The 26,427-nt window shown below is 48.0% G+C and overlaps 1 protein-coding gene across 1 annotated transcript in view; it reads left to right on the top strand.

Annotated features, from left to right (window-relative positions):
- The window catches only part of b3glcta (beta 3-glucosyltransferase a), a 258,971-nt gene that overhangs the window by 214,652 nt on the left and 17,892 nt on the right, over positions 1-26,427 (top strand). Inside the window, exon 13 of the mRNA XM_038818599.1 lies at positions 15,913-16,032. Within this exon, the coding sequence (XP_038674527.1) occupies positions 15,913-16,032 (120 nt within the window). The remainder of the gene's footprint in view (positions 1-15,912; positions 16,033-26,427) is intronic.

Genomic DNA, 26,427 nt, shown 5'->3' with positions numbered 1-26,427 from the left:
ATGACGTTTTCTGCCATTTGATTGCTTCATATTACCTCCAGATACTGCTCAAACCAATCCATTTATTCAGTAAGCAAGTGCAGTTGTTTACATCTCCCACAGACGCAATTGTCAGGGATGTAGCCAGCATTCATGATTGACCACATGTCGCAGGCGGAACACCAAGCTCAACCAACTTTCATGACTAACCCTCTGTTAAATACTAAATTACTTTAATAAAATAAAAACGCTCACAAGGACGCACTCACAATCAGCCGCCTTCTTAAATCCACACTCAGAAGTATGTTCCTCACAGGTCTGATGCTCTCCTAAAGTACTGTCTCACTTCCTCTTTTTTTTGGTTTGAGGAGGAGGGAGGGATGGAAAAACTACAGCAATTTAATGTTTGAGACTATTTGTTCTTTGGCAGTGGGTCCTCCTCAATCCCCTTCCAAGTTGTGGTGACCTTACTGATTTCTCCCACAATGCTTCTCAGTACCACCCTCTGGCATATCTGGACCATGGTGCTAAGCATCATTCCTGAAATGAAGCTGAACTGTCGTTCTCACTCTCAGTCCACGGTAGCACACGTGGCTAGCACTGTGGCTTCACAGCGCCAAGGTCCCAGGTTCGATTCCATGCTGGGTCACTGTGCAGAGTCTGCACGTTCACCCCGTGTCTGCGTGGGTTTCCTCCGGTTGCTCAGGTTTCCTCCCACAGTCCAAAGATGTGCAGGTTAGGTGGATTGGCCACGCTAAATTGCCCTTACTTTCCAAAAAAGGTTAGGATGGGTTATTGGGTTATGGGGATAGGGTGGAAGTGGGGGCTTAAATGGGTCGGTGCAGACTTGATGGGCCGAATGGCCTCCTTCTGCACTGTATGTTCTATGTTCCGGTGCAGTGCAAAAACCACCTTATTCATAATGAACTATTCTTTGTAAACATATTTACCTTTTAAACAAATTATTTTTGTCGCATTAATCAATTTGAATACTTAATTTGCCTTGAGACACTTAAAAAGAACTCCTGATTCCATATCATCAAATTATAACCTAGGGATATAAAACCCCAAGGAAAAGAAAAACATGATTTAAAATTAAAAGTAGTGGAAACAGAAACGATACAGACAGTAATAAGACAAAATTAGCTGCAATGATCTGGAACCAGTGTTCTAGCGAAAAGGATAAATAGGGTGGTCAGTAGGACTTTAAACTTCTGAGTCGGGGGTAAGGGAAAGGGAAAGTGACAGGGAGTAGGGAGTTAAATGGAAGTATAAGCAGCAGGTTAGCATGTGTGCAGGTGGGTTTAAGTTCCAGGCAGACTAGGAATGAAGCAAAAAGGAAGGATAACTTAGGACATCTCATGATGTCCATTTTCTCTAATAATAATAAGAAAGTCAGCATTAAGGCACTTTACCTGAATGCGCGTAGCATTCGTAACAAAGTTGATGAATTAATGGCACAAATCATCGCAAATGAATATGACTTGATAGCCATTACGGAGACATGGTTGCAGGATGGTCACGACTGGGAGTTAAATATCCAGGGGTACCAGACGTTTCGGAGGGATAGACAGGTATGTAAGGGAGGTGGAGTAGCACTAATAATCAAGGACGACATCAGTGTGGCATTGAGGGATGATATAGGTTCTATGGAGAATGAGGTTGAATCCATTTGGGTAGAAATTAGAAATTCTAAGAAGAAAAAGACACTGATAGGCGTAGTCTATAGGCCACCAAATAATAGCACCACACTGGGACGGGCAGTAAATGACGAGATAACTAATGCCTGTGAAAAGGGTACAGCAGTTATCATGGGAGATTTTAATCTGCATATAGATTGGTCAAATCAGCTCGGTCAGGGTAGCCTTGAAGAGGAGTTTGTTGAATGTATCCGGGATAGTTTTCTGGAACAATATGTAATGGAACTGATGAGAGAGCAAGCTATCCTAGATCTGGTCCTGTGTAATGAGGCAGGAATAATTAATGACCTCATTGTTAGGGATCCTCTTGGGAGGAGTGATCACAGCATGGTTGAATTTAGTATACAGATGGAGAGTGTGATGATAGAATCCAATACCAGGGTCCTATGCTTGAACAAAGGGGACTACGATAGAATGAGGAAGGACCTCGCTAAAGTAGACTGGAAACAAATATTTTATGGTAGGACAGTTGAGGAGCAGTGGAGTACTTTCAAAGAAATCTTTCATAGTGCTCAACAAAAGTATATTCCAGTGAGAAGGAAGAATTGTAAGAAAAGAGGTAATCTACCATGGGTGTCTAAGGAGATACATGTGGCTGTCAAATTGAATGAGAAGGCTTACAAAGTGGCCAAGATCAGCGGGAAACTAGAAGATTGGGAAAACTTTAAAGGGTAGCAGAAAGCCACGAAAAGAGCCATAAAGAAAAGTAAGATAGAACACGAAAAAAAACTGGCACAGAATATAAGGACAGATAGCAAAAGTTTTTATAATTATATAAAGAGCAAGTGTTGGGCAAGATAATGGAGCTCAGGATAGATAAGTCTCCTGGCCCTGATGGAATGCATCCCAGGGTACTGAAAGAGATGGCTGGAGTAATAGCAGATGCACTGGCGGTAATTTTCCAAAATTCGCTGAACACTGGGGCAGTCCCAGAGGATTGGAAAACAGCAAAGGTGATGCCACTGTTTAAAAAGGGAAGTAGACACAAGATGGGGAATTATAGACCAGTTAGCTTAACCTCTGTCATGGGGAAGATGCTTGAGTCTATTATCAAGAAAGAGATAGGAGGGCACCTCGATAGAAATTGTCCCATTGAACAGATGCAGCATGGATTCATGAAGGGCAGGTCATGCTTGACGAATCTCTTGGAATTCTATGAAGACATTTTGAGCAAGGTAGACAAAGGGGACCCAGTGGATGTGGTGTACCTAGATTTCCAAAAGGCCTTTGACAAGGTACTGCTGCTGCATAAGAGGCTGCTGCATAAGATAAGGATGCATGGTGTTAAGGGTAGAGTACTAGCATGGATAGAGGATTGGTTGTCTAACAGGAAACAAAGAGTGGGAATAAATGAGTGCTATTCTGGCTGGCAATCAGTGACGAGTGGTGTGCCTCAGGGATCGGTGATGGGACCACAATTATTTACAATTTATATAGACGATTTGGAGTTGGGAACTACGTGTAAGGTATCCAAGTTTGCAGATGACACGAAGGTGTGTGGCAGAGCAAAGTGTACTGAGGACTGTAAAACCTTACAGAGGAACATTGACACATTGAGTGAATGGGCAAAGGTCTGGCAGATGGAGTATAATGTCAATAAGTGTGAAGTCGTGCATTTTGGTAGGAGTAACAATAGAACGGATTATTACTTAAATGGTAAAAAGCTGCAGCATGCTGCTATGCAGAGGGACCTGGGTGTACTTATGCATGAGTCACAGAAGGTTGGTCTGCAGGTGCAACAAGTAATTAGGAAGGCAAATGGAATTTTGTCCTTCGTTGCAAAGGGATTGAGTTTAAAAGTAGAGAGGTGATGTTGCAGTTGTACAAGGTGCTGGTGAGGCCACACCTGGAGTACTGTGTGCAATTTTGGTCTCCACACTTGAGAAAGGATGTGCTAGCACTAGAGGGGGTGCAGAGGAGGTTCACTAGGCTGATTCCTGAGTTGAGGGGGTTATTGTATGAGGAGAGGCTGAGTAGATTGAGATTATATTCACTGGAATTCAGAAGGTTGAGGGGGATCTAATAGAAACATATAAAATTTTGAAGGGAATGAATAAGATAGAAGTAGAAAGGATGTTTCCACTGGTAGGTGAAAGTAGGACAAGAGGGCATAGCCTCAAGATTAGGGGGGAGCAGATTTAGGACTGAATCAAGGAGGAACTTCTTCACTCAGAGGGTGGTTAAAGTATGGAATTCCCTACCGAAAGGAGTAGTAGACGCTACTTCATTGAATATATTTAAAGATAGGGTAGATGTTTTTTGAAAAATAAAGGAATTACGGGATATGGCGAGAATGCGGGTAAGTGGTTCTGAGACCACGAATAGATCAGCCATGATCTTATAGAATGGTGGAGCAGGCTCGAAGGGCCGGACGGTCTACTTCTGCTCTTAGTTCTTATGTTCTTATGTTCTTAATGTTGAGTATAAAATTACACCTAGCTTTGATGGAATTAAAAGATTATTTGCGAAAGGTAGAAATGGCCGTGAAGACATGAAGTGTATTTTTGGAACATCCAGTAGGGGTTATTGTGTCTGATCAGTCTGAAGGTAGAAAAATAACTGGATATGTTTTCACAAGAGCATAACACAATTTTGCTTGTTGAATTATCATGCAGTAACGCTATTTTCTTAAAATGGGACTAAACTCCAATACTGAAGTAATTCCTTTCATTACATTAATTAATTAATTTGCCTTTAATTACTCTGAGGGTTTAATTATTTCTACATGTTGAGTGGTGACTATAATCTGTAGTTATGTTGGTAGTTTTACTGCCGAGAATTGTGGTTAAATGGTAATCCTTTAGATTCTGTTCAGATGTAACATCTGGTAATAAGTTTGTTTTAAGAACCATGAGTGCCTAATAGCATAAGTGTGTTAAATGATAAATTCAGAGGCATGAATAAATATATTTGGAATACTCCCATCTATGATTAAACATCTGAGAAAAAGTCAAATGGTTATTTGATGATAAATATATTAGGCTAGTGACTAGCACCCTCTGATATTAACAATTTAATTCAGAGATGGGCACGGCCGAAAGTGGCAGGGAAAAAAGAGGGATGGGGTGGGAGGGAGGGGGGGAGGAGGCAGGGGAACCCCGCCCAGAACAATCAGGGAGGGCATTGGGGGAGGGGGGGTTAGGAAGATTACACGCCAAGTCAGACGGCGACAAACTGTAAATAGATAAAAACCTGTGTACTCTACAGTAAGTAGAAACGAACGGCAATGTATATAATATTGAAAATGCCAATAAAAATATTTTTTTTTAAAGAATTCAATTCTTGCCATGCTATATTGTGAAATGGAATTTTAAAATCAACCACAAAGAAACTGGATCATTTATGTCTTTCAGAATAGAGAATCTACCACACTTACCCAATGTTGACCACCTGTCACTCCACTCCCACACTGTGCATTCAACTTGCAATATATTTAGAGCACCATTGTCACCCGCATCCAAAAAATAAATAATGACAAATAAAAAGAAAACAATAGAGTGCAAAGAACAATTTACTGTTAGGATATTACGGTTTAGCTATTCCTTAAAATATACTCCTGTGCCTTCCTATTAGCTCAATAGTTAAAGCACTGGTGCCAAGAAGGGGAATGCAAAATTAAGGTAGTATGAAGATCAATCTAGGAACATAAGGATGGAAATAGACCATTCTGTTATGCTTATATTAGACCATAGGCAGTCTGAATCTCAACTCCATTTACTTGGTTTAGCCAATATCCCCTGATATTCATACCCAAAAAATCTCTACATCTCAAGCTTAAACAATCCCATTGGACCAGCATTCAGTCCTTCAGAGTTGGGATGGGTTGGAAAGTGTACTAAAGTTCCACAACCCTCTCTGTGAAAAAGTACTTTGTTGCACGCTTAAATGGCCAAGTTTTAATGTTCCATGTTATGGATGCCTGGTCAGGTCCCAAAACTGGCTAAGATGCTCAACCAGAACCGAAAGGTTTTTTAATTTTTAAGACTGCGCGGAAAGATCGATTCGCTCCAGGAGTGATTGCATAATAAAGAAGGCATGGTTATTTTTATCAACAAAACTTTATTAAAACACAAGAAAAACAGTATTTAAATGTTTAATCTTCAAACCTAACAAGAACAGCTTATATGTATCTCTTAGCCCTAACGTACAATTTCCATTAAACAACACATAAAATGAACATACAGCTCTCAACTCCACTTATGCAGGCAGGCAAAAATTATACTTGCAGTTCCAGAACATATTCCTGCTGTTAGTGCAGTCCTTCAGACCCCTTTCCGATAGCCTGTTTCTGTGGCAGCTTTTCATGACCCTCCCAGTGGCTTTCAAAATCCTTCTGCCTCCACCTGTTCAAACAGGATTCTTTTACCTCTCGAAGCTCCGCCCAGCCCCTCAAAGATGGTTCTGTCCAGGCATGTCCGACTTGAACTCATAATCACTATCTTTTGATTGCCCACTCCCGTTTACAGAAAAGAATAGGGCATGCTTTGAATATGCAATTAACCTACAGTTTACGGGCAAAAAACGCCATCAGAATCTGTATTGAGCTAATGGTTGGTCAGATCAGAGTGCCCCAGAGGACAATGGGTCCTGAGTGAATCAACCCGGCTGAACAGTTGTATCTTGTTTATTCCCATTAAGGAGTTTAAGTCTAAATGGGCCAGGTGTGAGCGTATTCCTCTGACTCGGTGCTAGAAGTTTGGCCCTCAGTCTGTTAACCCTTAAATTGGCCACTACATTTTTGATCTCATTTCTGGATCCAATTTCCTAATATCTCCCTATCATAAGACCATAAGACATAGGAGAAGAATTAGGTCACTCGGCCCATCGAGTCTGCTCCGCCATTCAATCATGACTGATATTTTTCTTATATCCATTCTCCTGCCTTCTCCCCATAACCCCTAATCCCCTTAATAATCAAGAACCTATCTGTCTCTGTCCTAAAGATACTCAATGATTTGGCCTCCATAGCCTTCTGCGGTAAAGAGTTCCACAGATTCACCACCGTCTGGCTGAAGAAATTCCTCCTGGAAGGGAGTGTCTCAAAATGGAGAAAGGTGACTAGTGGTGTTCCACAGGGATCCGTGCTCGGACCACTGTTGTTTGTGATATACATAAATGATCTGGACGAAGGTATAAGTGGTCTGATGAGCAAGTTTGCAGATGATACTAAGATTGGTGGAGTTGCAGATAGCGAGGCGGACTGTCAGAGAATACAGCAAAATATAGATAGATTGGAGAGTTGGGCAGAGAAATGGCAGATGGAGTTCAATCCAGGCAAATGCGAGGTGATGCATTTTGGAAGATTAACTCAAGAGCAGACTATATGGTCAATGGAAGAGTCCTGGGGAAAATTGATGTCCAGAGAGATCTGGGAGTTCAGGTCCATTGTACCCTGAAGGTGGCAACGCAGGTTGATAGAGTGGTCAAGAAGGCAGACAGCATGCTTGCCTTCATCGGACGGGGTATTGAGTACAAGAGTCAGCAGGTCATGTTACAGTTGTATCGGACTTTGGTTAGGCCACATTTGGAATACTGCGTGCAGTTCTGGTCGCCACATTACCAGAAGGATGTGGATGCTTTACAGAGGGTGCAGAGGTTCGCCAGGATGTTGCCTGGTATGGAGGGTGCTAGCTATGAAGAAAGGTTGAGTAGATTAGGATTGTTTTCGTTGGAAAGACGGAGGTTGAGGGGAGACCTGATTGAGGTCTACAAAACTATGAGAGGCATGGACAGGGTGGATAGCAACAAGCTTTTTCCAAGAATGGGGGTGGCAATTACAAGGGGTCATGGTTTCAAGGTGAGAGGGGGAAAGTTTAAGGGAGATGTGCGTGGAAAGTTTGAGGGTGGTGGGTGCCTGGAATGCTTTGCCAGTGGAGGTGGTAGAGGTGGGTACGATAGCATCATTTAAGATGCATCTGGACAGATATATGAACGGGTGGGGAACAGAGAGAAGTAGACCTTGGTAAATAGGTAACAGGTTTAGATAAAGGATCTGGATCGGCGCAGGCTGGGAGGGCCGAAGGGTCTGTTCCTGTGCTGTAATTTTCTTTGTTCTTTTTTTCCTCATCTCAGTTTTAAAGGACCGGCCCTTTAGTCTGAGATGGTGTCCTCTGGTTCTAGTTTTTCCTACAAGTGGAAACATCCTCTCCACGCCCACTCTATCCCGGCCTCGCAGTATCCTGTAAGTTTTAATCAAATCCACCCTCATCCTTCTAAACTCCCAACGAGTCCTCAACCGTTCCTCATATGACAAGTTCTTCATGCCAACGATCATTCCTGTGAACCACTGGACCCTTTCCAAGGCCAGAACATCCTTCCTTAGATATGGGGCCCAAAACTGCTCACAATACTCCAAATGGGGTCTGACCAGAGCCTTATACAGCCTCAGAAGTACATCCCTGGTCTTGTATTCTAGCCCTCTTGACATGAATGCTAACATTGTATTTGCCTTCTTTGCCGACTGAACCTGCACATTAACCTTAAGAGAATCATGAACAAGAACTCCCAAATCCCTTTGTGCTTCTGATTTCTGAAGCATTTCCCCATTTAGAAACTAGTCTATGCCTAAATTCCTCCTTCCAAAGTGCATAACCTCACACTTTTCCACATTGTATTTCATTTGCCACTTCATTGCCCACTCTCCTAGCTTGTCCAAATCCTTCTGCAGCCCCCTTGCTTCCTCAATACTATCACTACAGATCTTTGTATCATCTGCAAACTTAGCAACAGTGCCTTCAGTTCCTTCTTCCAGATCATAGGGCGAAATTCTCCCATCGGGAGATCGGGGCAGCGGAGGGGAAGACGGCAACCGCGCATGCGCGGGTTGGAGCCGGCCAACCTGCGCATGCGCGGCTGATTCTCCCATCACGCCGGGTGGGAGAATCGCGGGAGGGCCGGGCGAATCACGACACGCCGCCCTGGCGCCCCCCGCGATTCTCCCAACCCCCCAAAATGGCGTGTCGCGATTTGCGACACGCCACTCGGAGAATCGCCGTTCTTCACAGCGACCGCCGATTCTCCGGCCCGGATGGGCTGAGCGGCCTGACGAACCCGACCGGCTCACGCCGGCGTCAACCACACCTGGTCGCTGCCGGCGTGAACATCGCGCGACCGGTAAGTGTGGGGTCTGTGGGGGGCGGAGGGAGGATCGAGCACCACGGGCGTGCTCATGAGGTGACTGGCCCGCGAATGGTGCCCACCGATCGTCGGGCCGGCGTCTCTAAGAGACACACTCTTTTCCCTCCGCCGCCCCGCAAGATCAAGCCGCCATGTCTTGCGGGGAAGACGGCAACCGCGCATGCGTAGGTTGGAGCCGGCCAACCTGCGTATGCGCGGCTGATGTCACTTAGGCGCCGCTGGCCGCGTCATTCTCGGCGTGCCGCTTTGACACAAGCGGCAGAGATTCGCGCACCGCCGCTCCTAGCCTCCCGGGGGGGGGGAGAGAATAGGGGGTGAGGAGCGGCCTCCGACGCCGGAGTGAAACACTCCGGGTTTCACTCCGGTGTCGGCTGTTTCTCTCCGTTTCGGAGAATCTCGCCTCTCCGCTGGTGGCTTGATCTTGCGGGGCGGCGGAGGGAAAAGAGTGCGTCTCTTAGAGACGCTGGCCTGATGATCGGTGGGCACCGATTGCGGGCCAGTCACCTCATGAGCACGCCCGTGGTACTCGATCCTCCCTCCGCCCCCCACAGGCCCCACACTTACCGGTCGCACGATGTTGACGTCGGCAGCGACCAGGTGTGGTTGACGCCGGCGTGAACCGGTCGGGTTCGTCAGGCCGCTCGGCCCATCCGGGCCGGAGAATCGCCGGTCGCTGTGAAAAACGGCGAACAGCGATTCTCGGAGCGGAGTGTCGCAAAACGCGACACGCCATTTTGGGGAGGGTGGGAGAATCGCGGGGGCTGCCAGGGTGGCGTGTCGTGATTCGCCCGGCCCTCCCGCGATTCTCCCACCCGGCGTGGGGAGCGGAGAATCGTGGCCTAAGTCGCGACGTTGGAGTGAAAACCGGAGAGTTTCTCCCACCTCCAGGGGGCTAGGAGTGGCGCCGCGTCATTTACGCGCGCGGGCCTTGGTGCCGCCTAAAAGCGGCGCTGCGTAAATGACGCAGAAATGACGACACCCGCGCATGCGCTGGTTGGCCGGCGCGGCGGAAGAAAAAGAGTACGTCTCTTAGAGACGCCGGCCCGACGATCGGTGGGCACCGATCGCGGGCCTGTCACCTCATGAGCACGCCCATGGTGCTCGATCCTCCCTCCACACCCCATAGGCCCCATACTTAACGCGCATGCGCGGTTGCCGTCCTCCCCGCGGCCGACCCGCAAGAAATGTCAGGTGGATCTTGCGGGGCGGCGGAGGAAAGGAGGTCCTCCTTCAGAGAGGCCGGTCCGCCGATCGGTGGGCACCAATCGCGGCCCAGACCTCTTTTGAGACCCCCCCGGTGTTGGATCCCCCCTCCACCCCCACAGGCCGCCCCCCCAACGTTCCTGCGCTGTTGCCGCCAGCAGCGACCAGGTGTGGACGGTGCCGGCAGGAACCCATCGTATTGGTCAAATGGCGAGCGGGATTCTCCCAGCGGCCAGCTGTGAATCTCGCCGCGCCTGTTTGGGGGTTGTGGGAGAATCGCTGCGGGTGCCGGGGGGGGGGGGGGGGGGGGGAGATTTCCGCCCTCAATATGCATTGTTCTGGATGTCACCATGAGAGAAAATAGTTTATTTCCATCCGCCCTGTCAAATTTTAAAGACCATTTTCCAAGGTCTTCGATTCAATTGTCTAAACTCCAAGGAACACAAAATTAGGTTTAGGCAACAAAAGAGAAAATGCTGGAAAATCTCAGCAAGTCTGGCAGCATCTGTAGGGAGAGAAAAGAGCAAGTGTTTCGAGTCTGATGACTCTTTGTCATAGATTTATGCAACCTGTCCTCAGAATTGAATCCTTTTAAATCTAGCATTACTCTGGTGAAGCTTCAGTGTGCCCCCTCCAATGGCATTGATTCTTTCCTGAGATTCTTTGACAAAAGCTGAATGCAGTACTTCAGATGTGGGGTCCAATCAAGGCTTTGTACAACTGAATTATCATTCCTCACTCTGTATTCCAGCCCGTATACTGAGGGCTAACATTCCTTGATTTTTTTTTCAGTTACTTCTACATGTGTATTAGCATTAAGATTATCACACATGGAGACCTTTGCTTCTCCACTTTTCAACAATTAAAGCAAGATACTTTTCAGAGGAACAACAGATCATCCCAGAAAGACTTGTACCTTTACTGATACAGTTAATGTGATCTGCGTTAAACTTCTGAAGGACAAGTCAAGCTCTGTCAATTTACAGGATCACTGTGCCTGTCAAAGTGAAGGATGTTAATGGCAGGAAATGTAACAAGTAAAGCTTCTCCTGTGTTAATCTGTCAAACATTCACTCAGTCTGTGATGTTGCAAAACGCCCCCTGCCAATGTGATTGTATTTGCGCGAGTGAAATGTACACATGTGGTTAGCACTGCTACTCCACAGCGCCAGGGACCCGGGTTTGATTCCCGGCTTGGGTCACTGTCTGTGCGGAGACTGCACGTTCTCCCCGTGATTGCATGGGTTTCCTCCAGGAGCTCTGGTTTCCTCCCATAAGTCTCGAAATATGTGCTTGTGAGATGAATTGGACACTCTGAATTCTCCCTCAGTGTACCCGAACAGGCTGGAGTGTGGTGACTAGGGGGTTTTCACAGTCACTTCATTGCAGTGTTAATGTAAGCTTGTGACATTAATAAAGATTATTATTATGAGTCTTGTGATGATATACCTTTTTCAGAATACTGCTACTCCTCTAAGGACTGCACTGTGTCCTTTTTCAGCTCTTGCTGTGCCCCTGTCTATGGTCATGCTGGAGATAAGGGACAATAGTCAGTGCGGCAAATAGTTATGGGAGATGAAGCCCTTGATGATTATCTGTTTTATACCAGTAAACACATGTCATAGCCAGCAGCAAGTGTCATGTGCAATGTATTCACCTGTTCGCTGTGGCACCCTCATCTCTTTATTGGTGAGAGCATCCACTAATGTCACCCTGCACCACCTCCATCAGCGTCAATATGGCCAAGGATACCACTCCACCCCACTTTTACATTTCTGTATGTTCTCTTCTGCAATGCAAAAGGAAATAGAGTGAGGACTATTATTAAATTAGTCTTTGTTTAAGATGTGGACATGGCATTTGAGAGGGCTCAGTATGGGGTGGGGAGCATTAAGTCAGCAAACTAAGGAAGATTGTCAATGCAGTCTAAGGAATTGTAGAGTTACAGTGCCACCTGGGGAGACATTCTTGGATGTCGTTTTAAATAGAATACTTCAAAGGATGTATGTGATGGAAAGGGCGAGGGCGGTGAGAGTAATAGCTGCCATCTGATGCTCACGTGCCACATCTGAAGAAGTTATTGAAGTGTTTTTTGCACTGGATCCACTCTACTAGAGTCCAGTTGCTCTTCTCCGCAACCTCCAATCAAGTCTATTTGAGGCTGGATGATCTCATCTTGATATCTTAGAACCATAGAATATCTACAGTGCAGAAGGGGGCCATTCGGCCCATCAGGTATGCACGAACCCTCTGAAAGAGGGGCTGGTTTAGCTCACTGAGCTAAATTGCTGGTTTTTAAAGCAGGCCAGCAGCACGGTTCGATTCCCGTACCAGCCTCCCCTGACAGGCACCGGAATGTGGCGACTAGGGGCTTTTCACAGTAACCTCATTGAAACCTACTCGTGACAATAAGCGATTTTCAATTTCAAAGAGCACCCTACCTATCCCCGTAACCCAATAACCCTACTTAATCTGCACATCTTTGGACACTCGGGGTAATTTATCATGACCAATTGACCTAACCTGCACATCTCCAGATGTGTCCTCGCAGTTACATCTGTGAATCATGGGGCTGTCCTTCCCCTTCCAGAATCCACCTTCCTCCTTCTATGGCTTCTGCAGCTTTGCTGTCCAAAGTGCAGTTCTGCTGTTGTGTGTGCTGCCAGCAGCCCTCTGAATACAGCATCATCAATTAGGCCTCGGACTGCGTCTCCAACCTGCATGTCCTAATCAGACACTGGATTGGATTGGGTTTGTTTATTGTCATGTGTACCGAGGTACAGTTCAGACAGATCATGCCATACATGAAACAAAAATACAAAGGGCAAACATGAAATACACAATGTAAATACATAGACACAGGCATTGGGTGAAGCATATACATTATAACCTAAAATGTATCTTACTGAGTGGGAACAATTAACTTCCCCATGAACCTTGCAGAATACAAACTCCCCCGTTAAAGAGGTGGGGGGCCTCTAATCAATGTATAGTTGTGTTGCATATAAAGCTGGTCAGTTAGGCACTGGCAACGCAGGCCCGGTTGCGATTAACCATATGATGTTTATAATAGTTACTGTAAATAAAGTAAGTTAGGGCAGCACGGTAGCACAGTGGTTAGCACTGTTGCTTCACCGCGCTAGGGCGCCAGGTTTGATTCTTCTGTGCGGAGTCTGCGCGTTCTCCCTGTGTCTGCGTGGGTTTCCTCCAGGTGCTCCGACTTCCTCCCACAAATCCCGAAAGACCTGCTTTGTAAGTGAATTGGACATTCTGAATCCTGCCTCAGTGTAACCAAACAGGCGGCGGAATGTGGCAACTACGGACTTTTCACAGTAACTTCATTGCGGTGGTAATGTAAGCCTACTGGTGACAAATAAAGATTATTTATTTGTGAAAAAAAGTTTCTTCAACTCCTCAGTGTGGACTCTTAATGATAAAGGCATTAGAACATGTAGTCTTTAAAAAATATTTTTGTATTAGATTTTGTAAAATGTATCTTATTCAGCCTCGTCCCATCTGCTCCCTATTGCTTGCTCCTTCTCCATCTTTCCTCAACACCTCCCTCCACCCTCCCCCATCTTGGCACCAGCAGACGTGTAATTTCGATGACTAAGGAAAGTCAGTTTTGTACATTTAGATCGGATGTACTACTGTCACAAATTACTTTTGTTATTTCTGCTTGATTTACTTTGTGTGAGACTTGTCACTGGTGTTGAGCAGCAGTTCTGTCAAGATGTAGGGGTATCTTTGCCAAAAAGAAGGGGAAAATACAAACCAAAAAAAACAAACAATGCATTCAGGCACCAAGTTCAAAAGGGAAAATGGTTAACCAAAAAGCAGGGAAATGTTGAACCAAAAAGTCAAAAATAACATTCAGAAGCTAAGTTTGAAAAGGGAACTGGGTAGCTGAGAAACCGAGAAATGGTGAATCAAAATACACAACAACTTTGTAGATAGAAGGAAATCATTAATTAAAAATTGAAAAACACTTGAAGAAACCAAGTCCGAAATGGGATAGTTATTAACCAAAAATGGGAAATAATAAACCAAAGTTTTATGAAGAGATGGGGAGTCCACACCAAGTTGTAACAAAGGTTTATTTGCAAGGTTTCATGTACACTGCTCCCGGTGACCCAACCGGGTGTGAGGACGTTGGTCCCCAGCTTGCTGACGTCATACACATTGCTAATTGAGCTTCCCCCGCCCCCTTAGTGGGGAAGCTCGTATTCCGCAAGGGATACGGGAATACAATCGTTCACACCCAAGTCCTGTGCAGGTGCAGGTTATGATAAAAGCATGCAGAAATTAGTAAAAGGGTAGGAAGGGCAATATAAAAGTTGAAAATAACTTGCAGAGAATAAGATCAAAGTGAAAAATGATTAACCTGATGTCTCACTCAAAACAAATGCTGTGCTATGCCAGGAGAGTCTGGAATTCCTTCTCCATCTGTATATATAATGATATGTGCATTTCCCTCCATTCATACAGCTGTGGTCTGACAGGTTTCGCTGCAGAGTGCCAATCCCAAATTCCTCTGGAAGTGGCTCATTGGAAAGTGTTGCCACTGCCATGTGCTGTTGGCTCCACTGGCCCTGATCAAGCCAGTGAGGAGGGTGAAATGGCAGCTCCATTGTCAGGCCAGGTGTGTCAGTGCCAGTTATTATTATGGAACAATTTGAAATTCAACAACTATATAATAATAATAATCTTTATTAGTGTCACAAGTAGGCTTACATTAACACTGCAATTAAATTACTGTGGAAAGCCCCTAGTTGCCAGATGCCAGAGCCTGTTCGGGTACACTGAGGGAGAATTCAGAATGTCCAATTCACCTAACAACAAGCATGTCTTTCAAGACTCTTGAGTGTTGCTGAAGAAATAGACATGGGCTGGAATTCTGCAGCTGTTGCGATTCACTTTTCCTGCTGGAGCGCACCCCCGCCCACGATTTCCTGGCAGTGTGAGGTGGCATCGTTAAGAAATCCCATTGACAAGTGGCGGGAATATGGAATTCTAACGCCAGTGAACGGCATGCCGCTGAGAAACACATGGCCGGGGAACCAGAGAATCCAGCCTGATGTTATTGAAGCTTTTCATTTTGCACTCATAAGGACAGATACAAGAATGCCAAATTTCAAAGGGAAAAGGTTGCTGAGTGTTGCCATGAAGGATGCATAAGGAAACAGTTATCCACCAAGTCTTAGTTTAAATAAAGGAAACATATTGACTCTGGTCAAGGATTTGCCATGGGGAATACACCAGAGAATAGCTTTTGTTTAATTGGAAAAGGTGCAATGCATGGATATGCTCTTCCTGCCTGGAGAGGCCTGCCTCCTGCGTCAATTATAAAATTACACTTCAGGGTGAGTGAAGCTATTTAGCTGCAAATGTGAACTTAGTGTGCTGTTAAATACACCTCAGTTAACGAAGTGTAACTTTTTCCACGTTTCTTTTGACGAGATTAAGCGTGTGCGAATGGAAATGTTCATCGGTTTACTGATTTTTAAATTGATTGCAATCTAAGGAAATCTCAATAGCTCACCCTCTGGAGAAATGTGATATAACTGACAGCAACTTCCGGATTTCTCTGTTTGATGTAAGACGAGTGATGGCAGCAACTGCTGAGAGTTTTGCCATCATACTACTGTAAAATCCAGGCCTCAGTGTTTAGAATAAATGCATACATTTTCCTAAATATAATGTACAGAGGAATCTTTCCTCTGTCTTTATGTCCCAGGATGATTTGATAACCCAGATTACATAAATAATAATGTGGAAAATGTTTAGTATATACTGTGACTTAGAAAGTACTGTGGATTTATATGTTTATAATTCTACTTTATTGGAATGGTATATTATACATTTACAAATGTTAATTGTATTTGTGATGCAGCATCCCAAGACTCCAAAGATTATTGAGCTGCTACAATCCAAACGAGCCAGTTTTTCTTGGAGAGCGTTACGGATATGGACTGGGCACTGGTGGATACAGTTACATTACAGGAGGAGGAGGGTAAGTTATTTAAGCAAGAGTATGTGAAGACACCACAGAAGTAAGTGAAATGAAACCGTACTGGCCTGAAAATGGATTACCTGGACAACGCTTGTTTGTCTGATACGTGTCTATTTGGAAGCTGAGTAAAGGTGGACATTTTTTTATTTTACCCTTTTATATTGTTCGGAGATTGGTGATGCAGAGCATCACTTGTCTCCGATTAGTACAATTTCTGTTGCAGCATGGACCTAAAGCAAGCTATGACCACAGTAATATGTCTGACTCTCCCCCAATGTACAGGAACATTTCAACTGTTCAAATAATAGAGACTGGATTTTCGCAGAATCTGGAAGCCTATAAAAATGGCAAGCAGGACCTGATTCTGAAATTCCTGGCATCAACAATTTCAACCAGCACAGGATAACGGTTCAGGTAGCAAGTCCGTGCTCTGCATCCCCAACCTGGCTACTTTCACTGTAGGGGTAGGCATCTCATTCTGTCTACAATTTCCGTGGAGTTGAGCCAACTTTTCCAGGACAGGTGGTTCACGGCCGCTCAGTGGAGTCGTAAACCAATGTTTGGAGTCGGGAAGTACTTGAAAGGAATGTTTAAACGGTCTTACCCATACTCGTTCCAAGCCCCTTTCATGCCCTCTATATGATCTCCATGCCCCTATGCCATTCCATGGTTCCCATGCATCCTCCATGACCACTCAGTATGCACTAAAGAACCAATGAGCAATGTAATAACAATGGCAAATCTTAAAATGTACTAATAGACACCTATTCAAAATTCTTTTTGAACAAACTGCTGCTCTTGTAACTATAAAAATGTCAATCAAATAGAGCTGTCAATACTATCAACAACAGAACTTTTAGCCCACTTCACATCTTAGTCTTGTGCAAATAAAGATACAAATAAACAAATAATTCAAGAAAGAATAGCTTATTATAACCTCTTAAAGATGTCACTTAACCAATCAAAAACTCCACTTCAGCATGTGTAAATAGATGCCATCTATAAACTGTATCAACAAAAACAAATGGTCAGGCATCTGCTTCTCCATATGGCCTTATTATGAATGCTTGGCTGAGCTTCAAGGCCCGCTGATGGAATCAGCTCAGCAGAGATCTGTTTGCGCAGGCCAAAGTGGACTTTTAGCTGAGACTATAAGTAGTAGCTCTTCCTCTTTTCAATGTTGGCATGTTGATTTAATAATAATCTTTATTAGTATCACAAGTATGCTTACATTAACACTTAAATTAAGTTACTGTGAAAATCCCCTGGTCGCAACACTCCGGCGCCTGTTCGGGTACACCGAGGGAGAATTCAGAATGTCCAATTCATCTAATAAGCACATCTTTCAGGACTTGTGGGAGGAAACCGGAGCACTCGGATGAAACCCACGCAGACATGGGGAGAACGTGCATACTTCGCACAAACAGTGAGCCAAGCCGGGAATCGAACCTGGGTCCCTGGCACTGTGAAGCAACAATGCTAACCACTGCTACCGTGCCGCCCATATATGGACATGATTGAGATGTGAAATTAGGCAAAGCTTCTAGCAGTGTTCGACTTACACTTTTACAAGGTTGAAGGAAAAGCATTTTTTTTTCAAAGCAAATTTCTGAATAGATTTTCTTTAGCGAGCATTTCAAGATTTGGCATTGTTATTATGTAGCTCATAGTATACAAAGTGCATACTAGGTGAGTGGGCATGAAGGGGGTGGGGGGCATGGGAGGAACGGAAGGGCAAAAGGAGATTTGGGGGGAAATGGGAGATTTTGAAGAGGCATGGGAGTGGGGTTGTGAGAAGTGAGGGGCAGAGGGCCTAATAGCCTTGAATACAATTGGGCTCAGAGAACAGAGGTGGGACTCCTAACCAGGCAGCTATGGAAATTGCACACCTTCATAAGCATCTCTGATCTGCCTCTGGGGTTAGTGATCCCGACTCGATCCTGCCCCCACATGTCTCCCTGGAGTGTCCTTGGACAAATTATATGGAGACATGTCTGCTGAGTTTGGGAATGTTGGACTTCCGGTTGCGGCTATGCAGAGCTAAGCCGCACGTTCGGCAGCTCCCGCCAGGAACGGACTTTTGGGCTCTTTTTAGGGCCCCCAGCGGTACTTGTTCGACGGCTCCCGACATGGAAAGGAGTCAGCAGCATTTCCCCAGCAGTATATGGCCTGGACCAGGAGTGGGGCGCGCAAGATAGCGGTGGCAGCGCCAAAGCAAAAGCAAAGGAAGAAGCACAAGATGGCGGCCGGCGGAGACCTCGCGGAATGGAGGCAGTGGGCGCAGGAGCAGCATGAGACTCTCCAGCGCTGCTTTCGGGAGCTCAAAGCGTAGCTGCTAGAGCAGTAGAAGGCTTCCATCAACAAGCTGCTGGAGACTCAGACAGCCCAGGGGGTGGCAATCCGGGTGATCCAACAGCAGGCCTCTGAAAGAGAAGATGAGGCCTCAGCCCTCGCGGTAAAGGTGGAGATGCATGAGGCACTCCATCAAAAGTGGCAGGAGCGGTTTGAGGAGATGGAGAACCGGTCGAGGCGGAGATATTTGCGGATCCTGGGCCTTCCGGAGGGGCTGGAGGGGTCAGACATGGGGGCCTATGTGGTCGTCCTGCTGAATTCGCTGATGGGAGCTGGGTCCTTCCAGGGGCCCCTGGAGCTGGAGGGGGCCCACAGAATACTGGCAAGGAGGCCCAAGCCGAATGAGCCGCCACGGGCGGTGCTGGTGCGGTTCCACCGGTTCGCTGACCGGGAGTGTGTGCTCAGGTGGGCCAAGAAGGAGCTGAGTAGCAGGTCGGAGAACGCGGTGGTATGGATCTACCAGGGCTAGAGTGCGGAGGTGGCTAAGTGGAGGGCCGGGTACAACCGGACGAAGGTGGTGCTGCACAGAAAAGGAATGAAGTTCGGCATGCTGCAGCCGGCGCGTTTGTGGGTCACCTACAAGGACCGACACTTTTACTTTGAGTCCCCGGAGGAGGTGTGGGCCTTTGTGCAGGCCGAGAAATTGGACTCAAACTGAGGGTTGGGTACGGGGGTCTGTATGTAACTGTATTTTCTGAGGGGGGGGTTTCTGTTTAATACTGGTTCTGTGTCGTTTTCAGGGCGAATGGGGCAATGTTTTTTTTGCATGGGTTCGGTGGAAGGGCTCGAGGAGGGGGGTAGATCTGCAGTGTGGGGAGCTGATGGTGGGAAGGGGGGCTGGGGCCCCACGAGGGGATTGGGCCGACAATGGGAGCTGCTTTAGAGGAGGCGGGGTCAAGCAGGTGGAAAGCGCGGGCTTTTTCCCACGCTGAGGGTTGATGGGGGCGGGGCCGGAGCTGAGAAGCGCGGGCCTTTTTCCCGCGTGAGAGCAGGAGGGGGAGGAGGAGAGCCTGCTGGTGGGCACTGGGGTGGAGGGGTAGTCCCACGCTGGGAGGGGTCGGTGGAGTGGCGGCTGTTGCCGGGCTCAGCAGGAGTCAGCTGGCTTACGGGAGTACTATGGAGGGAGTAACACGGCTAGGGGGGGTCCTAGCTGGGCGGGGGGGTGGGGCACCCGGTTGCTGCTAGAATGGCCAGGAAAGAGCTGGAGTATGCAGGGGGGTCGAGATTGGGGTTTGCCGCCGTGGGGAAAGAGCTGAGCGGGGGGGGGCGCAGGCAAGTGGCGGGCAGAGGAAGGGTTATGGCTAGTCGGCGGGGGAGGGGGGGCAGGGAGCCCCCTGATCCGGCTGATAACCTGGAATGTGAGGGGACTGAATGGGCCGGTCAAACGGGCCTGTGTGTTTACGCACCTGAAGGGGCTAAAGGCGGACGTGGCCATGCTTCAGGAGACGCACCTGAAGGTGGCGGGCCAGGTTAGACTGAGGAAGGGATGGGTAGGCCAAGTGTTTCATTCAGGACTGGATGCAAAAAATCAGGGGGGGTGGCGATCCGGGTGGGAAAGAGGGTGTCGTTTGAGGCGTCAAATGTGGTGGCGGACAGCGGCGGGAGGTATGTGATGGTGAGCGGCAAGCTGCAGGGGGAGCGGGTGGTGCTGGTTAACGTATATGCCCCGAACTGGGACAATGCGGGTTTTATGCGGCGCATGTTGGGCCGCATTCCAGATATGGAGACGGGGGGCCTGATAATAGAACATAGAACACACAGTGCAGAAGGAGGCCATTCAGCCCATTAAGTCTGCACCGACCCACTTAAACCCTCACTTCCACCCTATCCCCGCAACCCACTAACCCCTCCTAACCTTTTTTGGTCACTAAGGGCAATTTATCATGGCCAATCCACCTAACCTGCACATCTTTGGACTGTGGGAGGAAACCGGAGCAACCGGAGGAAACCCACACAGTCACGGGGAGAACGTGCAGACTCCACACAGACAGTGACCCAGCAGGGAATCGAACCTGGGACCCTGGCGCTGTGAAGCCACAGTGCTAACCACCTGTGCTACCGTGCTGCCCCAAATAATGGGGGGGGACTTCAATACAGTGCTGGATCTGCCACTGGATCGATCCAGGTCCAGGACCGGTAGGAGGCCAGCGGCGGCTAAGATGTTGAGTGGGATCATGGACCAGATGGGAGGGGTGGATCCTTGGAGGTTTGCGAGGCCGGGCCAAGAGTTTTCATTCTTCTCCCATGTGCATAAGGCCTATTCCTGGATCGATTTTTTTATTATGAGCAGGGGGCTGATTTCGAGGGTGGAGGATTCCGAATATTCGGCGATAGCAATTTCGGATCATGACCTGCACTGGGTGGACCTTGAGCTGGGGGAGGAGAGAGACCAGCGCCCGCTCTGGCGCTTGGAGGTGGGGCTGCTGGCAGATGAGGTGGGCGGGCGGGTTCAGGGGTGTATCAAGAGGTACCTGGAGGCCAATGATAATGGGGAGGTCCGAGTGGGGGCGGTCTGGGAGGCTTTGAAGGCGGTGGTTAGGGGGGAGTTGATCTCCATCCGTGCCCATAGGGAGAGGAGACGGCAGAGAGAGAGGGAGAGGCTGGTGGGGGAGTTGGTGAGGGTGGATAGGAGATACGCGGAGGCTTCGGAGGAGGGATTGCTGGGGGAGCGGCGTAGTCTTCAGGCCAAGTTCGACCTGCTGACCACCAGAAAGGTGGAAGCTCAGTGGAGGAAGGCACAGGGAGCGGTGTATGAATATGGGGAGAAGGCGAGCAGGATGCTGGCACACCAGCTCCGTAAGTGGGATGCGGCCAGTGAGATTGGTGGAGTTAAGGATAGGGGAGGGAATGTGGTGCGAAGGGGGGTAGGCATCAATGGGGTCTTCAGGGACTTTTACGGGGAATTGTATCGGTCTGAACCCCCAGCGGAGGGGGGGGGGGAATGGGGCGCTTCTTGGACCGGCTGAGATTCCCGAAGGTGGAGGAGGGGCAGGTGGAGGGACTGGGGGCGCCGATTGAGCTGGAGGAGCTGGTCAAAGGGATAGGGAGCATGCAGTCGGGGAAGGCGCCGGGGCCGGATGGGTTCCCGGTCGAATTCTATAAAATGTATGCAGACCTGCTGGGCCCCCTGTTGGTTAGGACATTCAACAAGGCAAGGGAGGGGGGGGGGGGGCCCCAACTATGTCCCGGGCGCTGATTTCCTTCTTCCTTAAGTGGGGCAAGGACCCCCTGCAGTGTGGATCATACAAGCCGATCTCGCTGTTAAATGTAGACGCCAAGCTGTTGGCGAAGATCTTGGCCACAAGGATAGAGGACTTTGTGCCGTGGGTCATCCACGAGGATCAGACGGGGTTCGTGAAGGGAAGGCAGCTGAACACCAACATACGGAGGCTCTTGAATGTTATAATGATGCCGGCGGTAGCGGGGGAAGCGGAGATAGTGGTGGCACTAGATGCGGAGAAGGCCTTTGATAGGATTGAGTGGGAGTACTTGTGGGAGGTGCTGGAAAGGTTTGGGTTTGGGGAGGGGTTTGTCAGATGGGTGAGGTTGTTATATGAGGCCCCGATGGCGAGCGTGGCCACGAATAGGAGATCGGAGTACTTCCGGTTATACCGAGGGACGAGACAGGGGTGTCCCTTGTCCCCCCTGTTCTTTGCGTTGGCAATCGAACCCCTGGCCATGGCGTTGAGGGAGTCGAGGAACTGGAGGGGACTGGTGCGGGGTGGGGAGGAGCACCGAGTGTCGCTTTATGCAGATGACTTATTGCTATATGTGGCGGATCCAGTGGGGGGAATGCCGGAGGTGATGAAGATTCTCAGGGAATTTGGGGACTTCTCAGGGTACAAGCTCAACCTGGGGAAGAGCGAGCTGTTCGTCGTGCATCCGGGGGATCAGGAGGAGGGGATTGGTAGGCTCCCACTAAAAAGGGCAGAGAGGAGCTTTAGGTACCTGGGAGTCCAGGTGGCCAGGAGCTGGGGGGCCCTACACAAACTTAACCTTACAAGGCTGGTGGAGCAACTGGAGGAGGAGTTTAAAAGATGGGACATGTTGCCGTTGTCGCTGGCGGGCAGGGTGCAGTCAGTCAAGAATACGGTGTTACCGAGGTTTTTGTTCCTGTTCCAGTGCCTCCCCATCCTTATCCCGAAGGCCTTTTTTAGAAGGATCAACAGGAGCATTACGGGGTTTGTATGGGCGCATGGGACCCCGAGGGTGAGAAGGGTGTTTTTGGAGCGGGACAGGGATAGGGGGGGCTGGCGCTGCCCAACCTCTGTGGGTACTTTTGGGCTGCCAACGCAGCGATGGTGCGTAAGTGGGTAATGGACGGGGAAGGGGCAGCATGGATGAGGATGGAGATGGCGTCCTGTGTGGGCACGAGCCTGGAGGCGCTGGTAACGGCGCTGCTGCCGCTCCCTCCAACGAGGTATACCACGAGCCCGATAGTGGCGGCTACCCTCAGAATTTGGGGGCAATGGAGACGGCACAGGGGGGAGGTGGGGGTCTCGATGGGGTCCCCGATACGGGTGAACCACCGGTTTGTTCCAGGGAGAATTGATGGCGGGTTCCTGAGTTGGCACAGGGCAGGTGTTAGGAGGTTGAGGGACCTGTTTGTAGACGGGAAGTTTGCGAGCCTGGGTGAGTTAGAGGGGAAGTTTGGGCTCCCCCCAAGGAACATTTTTAGGTACATGCAGGTAAAGGCGTTTGCCAGACGGCAGGTGGCGGGGTTCCCTCTGTTGCCCCCGCGTGGGGTCCAGGACAGGATACTCTCGGGGGTGTGGGTTGGAGAGGGGAGGATTTTGGACATGTACCAAGTGATGCAGGAGGTAGATGAGGCCTCGGTGGAGGAGCTGAAAGGTAAATGGGAAGAGGAGCTGGGTGAGGAGATTGAGGAGGGGACGTGGGCGGATGCTCTGGAAAGAGTGAACTCCTCCTCTTCTTGTTCGAGGCTTAACCTCATACAGTTCAAGATGCTACATAGGGCTCATATGACCGGGACGAGGATGAGTAGGTTCTTTGGGGGCGAGGACAGGTGTACTAGGTGCTCGAGGAGCCCAGCGAACCATGCCCATATGTTCTGGGCATGCCCAGCGCTGGGGGAATTTTGGAAGGGGTTAGCAAGCACGGTGTCCAGGGTCAATCCAGGCTGGGGACTTGCAATATTTGGGGTTGCAGTGGAGCCGGGAGTGCAGGAGGCGAAAGAGGCCGGTGTTTTGGCCTTTGCGTCCCTAGTAGCCTGGCGGAGGATTCTTCTTCAGTGGAAGGATGCGAGGCCCCCAAGCGTGGAGGCCTGGATCAATGATATGGCGGGGTTTATTAAATTGGAGAGGGTGAAATCTGCCCTGAGGGGATCAGTACAAGGGTTTTTCAGGCGGTGGCAGCCTTTCCTAGATTTCCTGGCAGAACGGTAGGGAAAAAGGCCAGCAGCAGCCCCGGGGTGTGGGGGGGGGGGGGGGTCGGGTCGTTTCTGTGGGTTGGGTTGAAGGGACGTGTACATGTGTTCTTTGCTTATGACGGGTGTTAATCTATTTCTTCTTTTTTGTATTTACCGAGGGGGGGGGAGGGTTTGCTCTTTTTTGTTTTCTTAGTTGTTAATATTCTTTGTTAATATTTTCTGTTATTGATATTTTGTGAAAATCTGAATAAAAATTATTTTTAAAAAAGTTTGGGAATGTTTTAATTTGAGCTTCCCTCCGCATTAATGCAAATCTGACTCCCAGCAGGAATCATGTGCACACTTCGAACTGGTAATGTGCTCCCAACTATATTGGGAGCCAAAACGGCTTCTAACCACACCAGAGGCAGATGCAGGCCCTTTACTAACACCTGCTTTAGGTTCTCAGGTTGCAAGCCCCCACCCCCGAGAATGCAGTGGCAACAAACAGGTAAAATTACTTCCCTATGAATCTGGAGCAGGAGTGTTCCTCCTATTCCTGCAGTAAACCCAACCATGGCAGGGTGTGAATTTGAATTCCGTTTTAAGTATCTAGAGACAAAAAGCTGGAAAAAGAAGTGATCCTGAAGCTTCAGGTTATCGTAAAAACAGAACTGAATCATTAATGTCCTTTAGAGAAGCAAGTCTACCAGCCTCTGTGTATCTCCAGTCCCACACTGATGTGGTTGACTCCAAACTGCTCAAACGGAGATCTGAAGTGAACGGGAAAGATTAGCAGTTGAATCTTATGAAAGAGGAGAAGGAGGAGGTCATTCAGCCCTTTGAACCTGCCTCTTCATGCATTAAAATCACAGGGCTTCTGATACCTGAGCCCAACTTTCTTGCACTATCCCATATCCCGTAATTCCCTTATTCGCTTTCTTGAATATGCTCAATGACTGGTCGTCCACTGCACTCTTTGTTGGAGAATTCCAAAGATTCACAACCCCCTGAAATTTCTCCTCATCTAAATTGTAAAGGGCCAACCCCTTAATTTGAGACTGTAGCAAAACTCTCTGAGCATAACTAGGGAGGTGTAATCAATTCCCAGCCTTGCCAGACAACATTCTGAGAGCAAATAATTCAGAACGACCTCCCTGTTCATTAATGCTCCTGCAGTGCAGGTTGAGAAAATGGCTTACAGGACCCTGGGCTTTATAAATATAGGCAAAGAGAGCAAAAGTAATGAAATTCTGGTGAATCTTTGTAAAACACTGGTTTGGGCTCAACTGAAGTAACGCGTCCAATTTTGAGCGCAATACTACAGGAAAAACATGAAGGCATTAGAGAGGATCCAGTGAAAATTTACAAGAAGGGAGGGAGAGATTTCACTCACAAGGGTAGACTGATGAAGTGGAGCTGTTCTCTTTAGGGAAGAGTAAGTTGAAAAGAAATTAAATAGAATTGTTAAAAGTCAGGAGGGGTCGAGACAAAGTAGACAGGCATTGGTGGAAGGTCAAGAACCAGGGGCCAATAAGTTAAGGTGGGTGGCAAGAGAACCAAAGGGTGCATGAATAGCATTTTCATGCAGCATGCAGTTTGGACCTGGAATGCTGAGAGTGTGATGGAGGCAGATACAATCATGGCTTTCAAAACAAAATTGGATCATTTTTTTAAATCATTCATGGGATGTGGGCACACTGGCTAGGCCAGGATTTATTGCCCATCTCCAAAAATACTGAATTTGATTATCAGCACAAGGCACAAGAAGCAGAAGAAAGGAAACTGACATACTTCAGAAATGAGTCTGTTTGGCTGCATGAAATCTAATTAGCTGAGATAAATTTTGAAACTGCTGAACAAGAAGAGATTTCCTTGTCAACACCGAGAGGAATCTGACTCACCAACAAATTGTCTGAAGCCTTAGAAATGCAGATATTTATGGTGCGGGAGGAGGCTATTTGGCCTGACAGATTGGTGGCAGCTCTCTACAAGAGCATCTGAGTTACCACTCCCCTGCTGTTACCCTGTAGCCAGGAATTCTTTTCTCTTCAAGTAATTGATCGAGTATGGCATCAAGAAGCCCCAGCAAAACTGGAGTCATTGAGAATCGGGGAAAAACCCTCCGCTGGTTTTGTACCCGGCACAAAGGAAGATGATTGTGGTGGTAGGAGGTCAGTCAAAATCACTGCTTTCAAAGGCACACACTGTGGGCTGGAATTTGTGTCGGCATCATGACACCAGGTTCAAAGGGAAGTTCAAAGTCCACACTTTGGGTTGAATTCTCTCATGGCATTCGAGGTTGCAGCTTCAGCCATTTACAGGATACCCGGTCACATTTTACGAGGAGCAGACAACTAATTAGTTGTCGTTACAGCCACCATCCCTCTGAAGCTACCTGCCCCCAGAAACTGCTGTAAACTCAATTGGACCAGTAGCTCAATAGCCCCACTGCACCTGGTGCCCACTGCTCAGACTGCTCCCAGAAGAAGAGGACACCATGGAGTAGATTGTTCTCCCAAATAGGTTAGTGGGGTCTGATAGTGTCCGGGCTAGTCAGGTAGGCCCCAGCGAGTGTGGGGTGGGGTGGTTGCCATTCCTGTTGGCTGGGGGGTGGGCCTCCAGCCTAAGGGAGACCACCAAGCACACTTGCTGTGGTATATTGCCAGCAGCGG

Source organism: Scyliorhinus canicula, chromosome 14, assembly GCF_902713615.1.
Source record: "Scyliorhinus canicula chromosome 14, sScyCan1.1, whole genome shotgun sequence".
Lineage (NCBI taxonomy): Eukaryota > Metazoa > Chordata > Chondrichthyes > Carcharhiniformes > Scyliorhinidae > Scyliorhinus > Scyliorhinus canicula.
The sequence above is the reverse complement of the archived record's forward strand: the minus strand, read 5'-3'. Positions and strand labels throughout refer to the sequence as shown.